Here is a 12,030-nt window from a genome sequence, read left to right as displayed (position 1 = left end):
GATTAATTTCATGTTTAAGTCCAAAATCATAAATATTTTCATCAGTAATTGACCTTGATAAACAATTATAATTGATTAACGTAACTCAAATTCCCTTGGGAGAACGATACTCTTTTACTTATTCACTGTATTACTTGGAACGATTTGGTATACTTGCCAAAAAGTTATCAAGCATATGCTCCTTATGATATATAACACTTACAAATATATGTGTGAAAACTTAAGTATCCAACTAATGAAATCAATAGTATTACCTTTAGTCCCACAGAGAAATCTGATTGGTCTTTGCCGTCATTATTCGTAGATATCAGAGGTAAAATTGTTGATAAAACAATAGTCAAATCCTGCAACCAACAATTTTATTTAATTTCACAAGTGATAAAAGTTCAGCATGATACAACACAACATTGGAATGTGTCCATGATTTAAAGAGAAATGAGATAGTGTTGCACTTGCATATACATACATCATTGAAATGGTGATTCGTAAAGCATCAAGAAGATAAAATAAGAATTGTGCAAGATATTTTAGGTTAAATGTGATTTTTCCCTAGAGTAATTTTACGAACACCTTACAACTTAAAATATCATTACAATTTCACTAAAATACCCCAAAATCTCAAAATCCATTTTGCACCCAACTCAACATCCAACAAAATCACAGCGTTTCACTAAGCACGTGTCGATAATTTATTTTAAAAAAAATAAACAAATAACTTCACTGCTATTATTCGTAATTCTTTAAATAAAAAAAAAGTTAAAATATAATTGCGGTTGAAACCTCGAAATTTTCCAGAGGTTTTTCCGGCCACAGAAAAAAAAACATCTCCTATAATATATAATTTTTATAGTGTTATGACTCTTTCTACTAATAGACAAATTTACATGAGCATTTTTAGCTGAATTTTTTTTTTTTTCAATTGTGTTTATTTTTTATTTATGAAACTAAATTTCAATTCCACATATTTTTAAATGTTAGGACTATAATGTTTTAAGTATCAAATTTAGCTAATAGAAATTTAAATTTTATAAGGAAAAATAATAGTTATTTTGGTTTCATAATTAAAATTTTTAAGTTTAACAAAATATTAAAATGGATTTCAAATTCTATAAGTTTATTTAAAACTCTTGGGTTAAAAAAAAGAAGGAAACACGTATCAAAAGACAAAACAGCTACGAATATGTATTATTTAATCAAAACTTATACATTATTATACTTATCAAAAATTAACTAAAACCATCTTTATCATTCATAAATAACTTAAAACATTATTGTCCTAACATTTAAAAATAACATATTTAAAAATATGTGGAATTAAAATTAAGTTCTATAAATAAAAAAAACATGATTGAAAAAAAAAACTATGCTAAAAAAGATCATGTAAATTTTTCTATTATAGAAACAGTCATAAGTAAAATTAGTAAGTATTTGTACAACAGCTATTTAGTCTTTCAAAGAAAGCATCGTGCAAAGGAACATAACTTACTGCTAAAAGAAATGGCATGCATTTCCTTATTCATAATTCATACGAAAAGCTTTGGTACCTTAACAATATTAATTATGTTAATATTTTAAGTATTTTATATTTTAAATTAAATTAAATTATTAATTAATTATATTGTTAAAATAAATCTGTCAAGTATTTATTTGATAGAAGGTGTTAAAATCATATATAAGATCTTCTAACTTTATCTTCTCATATCATACTTTTACCTCATTTATAATTATAAGAGTAATTTTTTTGAAAATAGTAATTAATTCCTTAATTCTTTAAAGTGTTTTGAGAAATCAAAAAATATGATAATTCGTTTAACTCAAAATAAGTTATTTATTAAAAATTATATACACGCACTAAAGATTAGAAAAAGGACACTGATAATAAAAAAATAATTGTTATTTTCTTAAATTTTAAAACTCACAGTTAAATAAAAAAAAAAATCCTTTTTTATATGCGCGATACTTTATAAAAGAGAGAGTATCAAATAAAAAACAGATGTGAAAAAATACTTAAATTTTATAAAATCCGTAGTTGTGAAACAAACAAAAAAAAGTCAAAAGATTGATCATTTTGCAAAGTGAGAAAACAAACAAATGTACTCATACTGCCAAAACACATCTTATTACAATATCATTATTTTAGAAAACTGCAAGTAACAGAAATTAACGTTGACATAACATAAATAAGTAACTTGATCAAGTACATGATCAAAACCTCCAAAAAGGAAAAAGACAAGGACACAGACAACATTATCATGGACAATGATTAGCAACAAACTTTAGGAATCAGCAATTCCTATGCCACCAAAACGAGCCTTAAGCTTCTGCACTTGTTCTTCATCAAGGAAGGTAGTTTGTGCAATCACGTCAGAAGGTAAGCTGTTACCAAACAACAAAAGGTCAAGAAGTTGTGCTCCAGGGTTTGCGCTACTGAAAGCCAGATAAGCAGTGGCTTTATCGTTTCCAGAATTCACTTGAAAATGCAGTTGTCCTTGTGGGAAAACCATAACATCTCCTGGTTTCAGTGTCTTCGAATAAAGATGAAATGGTGTCATAAAACCAGCAGTGATTTGACCTTCCGCCAGTATCAAAAGTTCAGTAGCTCCAGGGTGTGTGTGCATTGGGATTGATCCACCTTTTGCTATGTCTAACCGTGCTGCGGAAACACCAAGACCATTCAAACCTGGAAAATCAGTGACAAATGCAGAGGTTAATGCAGCATTGAAAGTGTTTGTGGTGTTTCCCGCAACCAAGCCAGAGAACACAAAGTCATCCGCCGTCACTGTGTTAGGTGGTTTGCACTGATAGCCTGAAGGAGTATCTGGACCCTTTAGGTCTGCTACACAGAAATCATTCACAGCAGCATAGGAAGTGGATGAGAGAAGACTGAAGAGGAAAAGAATCTGAGTTATGTTCTTCATCTTTCAACTTCGATGAATGAATTTGGTGTGACGGTAATGTGAAGTTGGATAGCTATTTATAAAGCTTTTCTTACACGTTTTCAAGGTACCTGGCTCTTAAATCCTCCACGAAAACCCTTATACTCTTAAAACACATAATAAAATAATAACATTTATATTTTTTTAATTAATTCATTCTAATAAAATTGCATGTGTAGGAGCTGCATAATTACATTTTGTACACTGTACATTTTGTTCACTATTCTCTCGAAAACCTTTAAATTATTTTTTTTGTAATAAATTATATTAAGTACCTGTAGTTTTGAATAGAGGATGGTTTTCATTACTAGTTAATGCACACTTCATAAGCTATTTATCTTTTGAAGGATAATAAATTTTAGTATTTACTTTCCATTACAATAATTTTGTTAATTATTTGATTGAATATTATTCACGGTAACTGTTAATAAACTTAAATTTATTGACAGACTATTTAAATAAATTTTTTATTTTAATTTATAAACAAAAACATCCGTCAATATAAATACAATAGAAAATGTTAATGGTAAAGTACAATTATTCTTATTGATAAAATTCTTTTGTTAATAATTAATTATCACAACTATGAATAATAGTCTAATGGATTCTTTTTATGTTAAAGATATATGAATGAAGAAAAAAGAAAAAGAACATAAGAAGAAAGAGGAAGAGATGATGTTAGTATAGTGGTAAAGATGATAGGTTGGTGATAATGATAGTAGCGGTTGTCAAAGTTAGAAGGAGGTTAAAGAAGAAAAAAAAAAGAGAATAACAAAAATAGTAAGAGGATGAGATCCTAAAAGATAAAAATGACTTGAAAATGATGGTAATATCATTGACAATCAAAAGAAAAAAAAAGATAAAAAAACAAAAAAAAAATTATAAAAAAAGAAAAGGACTCAATTGTGTATTTTTATACAAATTTTACTCACAAGTATTTATCAACAAAAATAATGATGAATTTTTGACTATCAATACTTCTTAACAATACATCTATGGATAAAGTTGATGAACAATCACTTTATTAACCAATTTTTATATATCAGTAATTTGTTGATTAACACGATTTTTATATAATTTTTTGTTATTATACGACCGATAATTATTAAAATTTAATTATTTCTAATTAAGCTTTAAATATCACCACCTTATTATTCAATTTAATGCATAGGGAAGGGTAGGTGGACTGACATCAGGTTCAGGTCCATGAATGTGAAAAAAACATGTTAACTTGGATATTTTAGAAAACTTAGAATTTTTAAAATTATACTTTATTTAGTTAAAACTAAAATTTGTATACAAATAATCCTTATATATCATTTAAAAAACGTAAAAACTAATTTAATATTTTAAAATTTTATGTATTTAAATGTTAAAATTAAGATTTATATATACATACAAATCCTTCTTTATTATCTTGACATCAACCATAAAAAGGACGAGCTTCGTAATTAGTTAATAATATATATTAAACTCTTGTTTTTTGCCGAATGATAACTCCTATTGTAATACATCCTGATACAAAAATGCAAAATTAATATAGTCCTCAAAACAAGGTTAGTTATATAAACCAACTTATTATGATCGTCTTTTCTTGTTGGTCAACATTTAATTTACTTGGTTATATTGATGTATATATTAGATACCAACTCAATTCTATTTTATACAAGCACTAATATCCGGCCATCTAATGTGCATATAGTATAATTGAAATGAATTATACTTAAATAAGGCTAACTCATTTATTTCTTAATATAGCTTTGTTTAAAATAAATGAAGATATAATTACACGCATGCACCCCTTGATCAAGTTAAAACATTAGCAAACAACTTTACTATATTTCCACTCCTTACTTTCTATCTACCATTCTCATGCCTAAAAATAATTTTCTGAACCAAATGTAAACTATGCAGATACAATTATTTTCCATTTTCACGTGAAATATGTATGATGTTTTGTTCAATTATTAAAACTATGACAGAAAAGAGGAAGTCCATCTTTGGTCCATACGCTGGACAATGAAGGGAAAACCCATGCTACCAACTTAATTATATTTTATACAACCAGCACCTACATGCCAATACTGCATATAACACATGGCAGAAAACATTCAAGTGCATCATAAGATGGAATGAAATGACATCTTTTGCTACTCTAGATAAACAACATCTACACTTATCAAACAAAACTTCTCACAACAAAACGACTAAAGCTGCACGTTATTTGGAAAAGATTTTCTTAAAATCATTACGGCTTAAATAAAATACACTAAAAGATAACAAAAACCAGTATCCTAACACTAGTAAAAAATTAGTTTTTAACGCGTTATACATGCTTAGGTTTTGTAGAAATCGAAGCGTATCAAAGTGTGGTGATATTTTTTTAGTTTTAGTGAAACTATATACTTTGATTGTTCAAGAACCGATGCTTAAAGGGAGCTACTGCCTTAGTTCTTTCACCAACTAAGGCAGAAAATCCTGCTAGCCTCCTACAAATCAGACTTTTCACCTGACAGTCTTTTTGAAATAGTGCTAGTGCTTCTGTTCTCTGACCAACCGAGATAGTAGTGGTTGACAAAAGTATATGGAACGTTCTATGCAGAGGTTGTCATATTATGGCAGGACATACTGCTTCGTTTCCCTAGAGAACCGAGACAGTATGTCCTACCAAAAACCCCTGATTCACGACGTTCTAAGTTCAATTTGTCACAGGCTCTACTTCTTCTGTTGCCTTTTAATCGAAGCAATATCCCCTTGTATTAATTCTATCCAACTATCCAAAAAACTTCTATCTCCCAATTTAAATCATTTCACTATATTTTGAAATTTTCTTAATAATTTCATCACACCAATCCTTACCATAAATAGCTTCAATTTCATATGTGACAACATCTATGCAATTATGTTAAAATCTTATTTCATGTATACCCAATGTCCTTTTCTCTTCAAAAAATTTCTATAACTTTCCATGTCAACTACTGTAACATCTTCAACATATGTGACCAAAATAAATTCCTCCACACTACCCATTCAATTACGTAAACAACCCCACATCATATATCAACTAAAAAAACAAAACCATCGACCAACATCACTATACCAAAAGAGAACCAACTACATCCATCAACTAATCAAGGATATTTTTTCATGATCCTACCAATTTTCCAAATCAGTTTGCAAACATATATACAATCTCGAAAACTTTACTATACGTAAAACCTATTAATGTATCAACTTTCAATGAAATGTCCAAGGACTTGTAAAACAAAAACAGCCACCAGAGTACCATAAATAAAGTCCTGCATATTAGTTGTTTTGAGTTTGCCGGTTCTGTTTTGGAAAAGACTCTTGAAATAGCAAAAACTAATTTGAATAAGGTTGAAGGCAAGAGACAAACAATTGAAGTAAATCTAGCTCTTAGACCAGCTAGAACACGAGTAGAGGCTATCAATGTTATTTCATAACAAGTTGAAATTGATGCGTCCCAATATCCGAAAACAATAAAAAGAAAAAAGAAAGAAAAAAGTAAATAGAAAAGCTTATTAGATACCACAATCAAAGGTATCTAATAAGTTATAACTACACCTTACCTACTATTGGATTTGAACCAATCACTCCTGCAGTATGAAAGCAATACTCTAGAATGCATGTTGTTTTTAGTACAGGATTAAGTGTAGAGTTACTTGTTGTAATGATGCAATCGTTTTAGTGGTTCAATACATAGAAATGAGCTTATAGTATAGTAGTATATTTTCTAGACAAACAAAATTCTGATATTGTTTACTTAGTGAAGATGAGATAGTTGAATGGAGTAGTGTAACACAGTGAAATTTTGAAAGGGAAAAATTAATATGCAGGACTTTATTTATGGTACTCTGGTGGCTGTTTTTGTTTTACAAGTCCTTGGACATTTCATTGAAAGTTGATACATTAATAGGTTTTACGTATAGTAAAGTTTTCGAGATTGTATATATGTTTGCAAACTGATTTGGAAAATTGGTAGGATCATGAAAAAATATCCTTGATTAGTTGATGGATGTAGTTGGTTCTCTTTTGGTATAGTGATGTTGGTCGATGGTTTTGTTTTTTTAGTTGATATATGATGTGGGGTTGTTTACGTAATTGAATGGGTAGTGTGGAGGAATTTATTTTGGTCACATATGTTGAAGATGTTACAGTAGTTGACATGGAAAGTTATAGAAATTTTTTGAAGAGAAAAGGACATTGGGTATACATGAAATAAGATTTTAACATAATTGCATAGATGTTGTCACATATGAAATTGAAGCTATTTATGGTAAGGATTGGTGTGATGAAATTATTAAGAAAATTTCAAAATATAGTGAAATGATTTAAATTGGGAGATAGAAGTTTTTTGGATAGTTGGATAGAATTAATACAAGGGGATATTGCTTCGATTAAAAGGCAACAGAAGAAGTAGAGCCTGTGACAAATTGAACTTAGAACGTCGTGAATCAGGGGTTTTTGGTAGGACATACTGTCTCGGTTCTCTAGGGAAACGAAGCAGTATGTCCTGCCATAATATGACAACCTCTGCATAGAACGTTCCATATACTTTTGTCAACCACTACTATCTCGGTTGGTCAGAGAACAGAAGCACTAGCACTATTTCAAAAAGACTGTCAGGTGAAAAGTCTGATTTGTAGGAGGCTAGCAGGATTTTCTGCCTTAGTTGGTGAAAGAACTAAGGCAGTAGCTCCCTTTAAGCATCGGTTCTTGAACAATCAAAGTATATAGTTTCACTAAAACTAAAAAAATATCACCACACTTTGATACGCTTCGATTTCTACAAAACCTAAGCATGTATAACGCGTTAAAAACTAATTTTTTACTAGTGTTAGGATACTGGTTTTTGTTATCTTTTAGTGTATTTTATTTAAGCCGTAATGATTTTAAGAAAATCTTTTCCAAATAACGTGCAGCTTTAGTCGTTTTGTTGTGAGAAGTTTTGTTTGATAAGTGTAGATGTTGTTTATCTAGAGTAGCAAAAGATGTCATTTCATTCCATCTTATGATGCACTTGAATGTTTTCTGCCATGTGTTATATGCAGTATTGGCATGTAGGTGCTGGTTGTATAAAATATAATTAAGTTGGTAGCATGGGTTTTCCCTTCATTGTCCAGCGTATGGACCAAAGATGGACTTCCTCTTCTTTTCTGTCATAGTTTTAATAATTGAACAAAACATCATACATATTTCACGTGAAAATGGAAAATAATTGTATCTGCATAGTTTACATTTGGTTGAGAAAATTATTTTTAGGCATGAGAATGGTAGATAGAAAGTAAGGAGTGGAAATATAGTAAAGTTGTTTGCTAATGTTTTAACTTGATCAAGGGGTGCATGCGTGTAATTATATCTTCATTTATTTTAAACAAAGCTATATTAAGAAATAAATGAGTTAGCCTTATTTAAGTATAATTCATTTCAATTATACTATATGCACATTAGATGGCCGGATATTAGTGCTTGTATAAAATAGAATTGAGTTGGTATCTAATATATACATCAATATAACCAAGTAAATTAAATGTTGACCAACAAGAAAAGACGATCATAATAAGTTGGTTTATATAACTAACCTTGTTTTGAGGACTATATTAATTTTGCATTTTTGTATCAGGATGTATTACAATAGGAGTTATCATTCGGCAAAAAACAAGAGTTTAATATATATTATTAACTAATTACGAAGCTCGTCCTTTTTATGGTTGATGTCAAGATAATAAAGAAGGATTTGTATGTATATATAAATCTTAATTTTAACATTTAAATACATAAAATTTTAAAATATTAAATTAGTTTTTACGTTTTTTAAATGATATATAAGGATTATTTGTATACAAATTTTAGTTTTAACTAAATAAAGTATAATTTTAAAAATTCTAAGTTTTCTAAAATATCCAAGTTAACATGTTTTTTTCACATTCATGGACCTGAACCTGATGTCAGTCCACCTACCCTTCCCTATGCATTAAATTGAATAATAAGGTGGTGATATTTAAAGCTTAATTAGAAATAATTAAATTTTAATAATTATCGGTCGTATAATAACAAAAAATTATATAAAAATCGTGTTAATCAACAAATTACTGATAAATAAAAATTGGTTAATAAAGTGATTGTTCATCAACTTTATCTATGGATGTATTGTTAAGAAGTATTGATAGTCAAAAATTCATCATTATTTTTGTTGATAAATACTTGTGAGTAAAATTTGTATAAAAATACACAATTGAGTCCTTTTCTTTTTTTATAATTTTTTTTTGTTTTTTTATCTTTTTTTTTCTTTTGATTGTCAATGATATTACCATCATTTTCAAGTCATTTTTATCTTTTAGGATCTCATCCTCTTACTATTTTTGTTATTCTCTTTTTTTTTCTTCTTTAACCTCCTTCTAACTTTGACAACCGCTCAACCTATCATCTTTACCACTATACTAACATCATCTCTTCCTCTTTCTTCTTATGTTCTTTTTCTTTTTTCTTCATTCATATATCTTTAACATAAAAAGAATCCATTAGACTATTATTCATAGTTGTGATAATTAATTATTAACAAAAGAATTTTATCAATAAGAATAATTGTACTTTACCATTAACATTTTCTATTGTATTTATATTGACGGATGTTTTTGTTTATAAATTAAAATAAAAAATTTATTTAAATAGTCTGTCAATAAATTTAAGTTTATTAACAGTTACCGTGAATAATATTCAATCAAATAATTAACAAAATTATTGTAATGGAAAGTAAATACTAAAATTTATTATCCTTCAAAAGATAAATAGCTTATGAAGTGTGCATTAACTAGTAATGAAAACCATCCTCTATTCAAAACTACAGGTACTTAATATAATTTATTACAAAAAAAATAATTTAAAGGTTTTCGAGAGAATAGTGAACAAAATGTACAGTGTACAAAATGTAATTATGCAGCTCCTACACATGCAATTTTATTAGAATGAATTAATTAAAAAAATATAAATGTTATTATTTTATTATGTGTTTTAAGAGTATAAGGGTTTTCGTGGAGGATTTAAGAGCCAGGTACCTTGAAAACGTGTAAGAAAAGCTTTATAAATAGCTATCCAACTTCACATTACCGTCACACCAAATTCATTCATCGAAGTTGAAAGATGAAGAACATAACTCAGATTCTTTTCCTCTTCAGTCTTCTCTCATCCACTTCCTATGCTGCTGTGAATGATTTCTGTGTAGCAGACCTAAAGGGTCCAGATACTCCTTCAGGCTATCAGTGCAAACCACCTAACACAGTGACGGCGGATGATGACTTTGTGTTCTCTGGCTTGGTTGCGGGAAACACCACAAACACTTTCAATGCTGCATTAACCTCTGCATTTGTCACTGATTTTCCAGGTTTGAATGGTCTTGGTGTTTCCGCAGCACGGTTAGACATAGCAAAAGGTGGATCAATCCCAATGCACACACACCCTGGAGCTACTGAACTTTTGATACTGGCGGAAGGTCAAATCACTGCTGGTTTTATGACACCATTTCATCTTTATTCGAAGACACTGAAACCAGGAGATGTTATGGTTTTCCCACAAGGACAACTGCATTTCAAGTGAATTCTGGAAACGATAAAGCCACTGCTTATCTGGCTTTCAGTAGTGCAAACCCTGGAGCACAACTTCTTGACCTTTTGTTGTTTGGTAACAGCTTACCTTCTGACGTGATTGCACAAACTACCTTCCTTGATGTAGAACAAGTGAAGAAGCTTAAGGCTCGTTTTGGTGGCATAGGAATTGCTGATTCCTAAAGTTTGTTGCTAATCATTGTCCATGATAATGTTGTCTGTGTCCTTGTCTTTTTCCTTTCGAGGTTTTGATCATGTACTTGATCAAGTTACTTATTTATGTTATGTCAACGTTAATTTCTGTTACTTGCAGTTTTCTAAAATAATGATATTGTATTAAGATGTGTTTTGGCATAGTATGAGTACATTTGTTTGTTTTCTCACTTTGCAAAATGATCAATCTTTTGACTTTTTTTGTTTGTTTCACAACTACGGATTTTATAAAATTTAAGTATTTTTTCACATCTGTTTTTTATTTGATACTCTCTCTAATAAAAATAATTTTTTGAAATAAAGTAGTAATGTATGATTGTATAAAATAAAGAAATATCATGGTACATGCATAAATTCTTAAGGCTAACTTTGGTATACAATGTTTCACCCAATAAATGCCTTGAAAAAAACCTTTTCAAAATCGTCTTATAGGTTTTGTTTTCTAGAAAAGGAAAATTATAAAAATATGGTGACATTTTTTAAATAATGAAAAACATTAAACTTCGGTTGTTAAAGAAAATCAAAACCTAAAATCAAATGTTAAAAGTATGGTTTAGGGTGTCCTTTTAGTATTATATTTATATTACTCTATAAATCACTCAGTAGTATATAGTTAAATTTATTATATTTATATTAATTTAAATATAAATAATATTAAAAAATTATTATATTATATTGATAAGTTAAGTTGAGTGTCCTTACATTAATACTCTTTACTAATTGCATTAAAGTTGTAGTGATGAGTTAGGCACCCTTCATTTATTATGACTTCATGTAGGAGTAGCAAATTAGCAATGTGGGTTGACCTGTTTCGTTCTATTTTGGTTCAGTGAAATGGTCCAATCCGTTTTATATAAAAAAATGCAAACTAATTTTTTTAGTATATTCAATGTAATATTTGGTTTACAACCTTGTATATCAATTTAGGTCAATCTACATAAAAGAATTATTTATTTTGTAATTAGAATGTAAAATTTTAGAATGTAATATTTTAATAACTTTACATTATTTAATTAAAATTAATAAAAAAATAAATTATATTATCTATTTTTTAAAACAAATAATATTCACAATTTTATCATTTTTAATTTTTAAGTACAAGAAAGTTAGAAATTAAATAGTAGGTGTATTTAACTAAATTAATTACATAAATTAAATTTTTTAAGTGAACTAATTATGCAATAAAAGTCTAAACAAGCCAACGGACCTCGACCCGTCCTAATATTTTAGGAACCGATTCACATAATCCATCCTTATAA

At 28.6% G+C, this 12,030-nt stretch overlaps 1 protein-coding gene and 1 pseudogene across 1 annotated transcript; one reads left to right on the top strand and one right to left on the bottom strand.

Annotated features, from left to right (window-relative positions):
- Window positions 1–2,087: 2,087 nt before the first annotated feature.
- On the bottom strand, window positions 2,088–2,929 carry LOC124837135 (auxin-binding protein ABP19a-like). The gene has a single exon (XM_047312430.2). It carries the CDS (start codon window positions 2,916–2,918, stop codon window positions 2,277–2,279), a length of 642 nt encoding a protein of 213 aa, XP_047168386.2. The 5' UTR covers window positions 2,919–2,929; the 3' UTR covers window positions 2,088–2,276.
- A 7,159-nt stretch (window positions 2,930–10,088) lies between these two features.
- Window positions 10,089–10,906, top strand: LOC148191519 (auxin-binding protein ABP19a-like; annotated as a pseudogene).
- The last annotated feature ends 1,124 nt before the right edge of the window (window positions 10,907–12,030 follow it).

This window comes from Vigna umbellata, chromosome 11 (assembly GCF_029865625.1).
Source record: "Vigna umbellata cultivar VRB3 chromosome 11, Vumbellata_1.0, whole genome shotgun sequence".
Taxonomy (NCBI): Eukaryota; Viridiplantae; Streptophyta; class Magnoliopsida; order Fabales; family Fabaceae; genus Vigna; species Vigna umbellata.
Note: the sequence above shows the minus strand (reverse complement) of the source record. Positions and strands in the feature narration are given on the sequence as shown.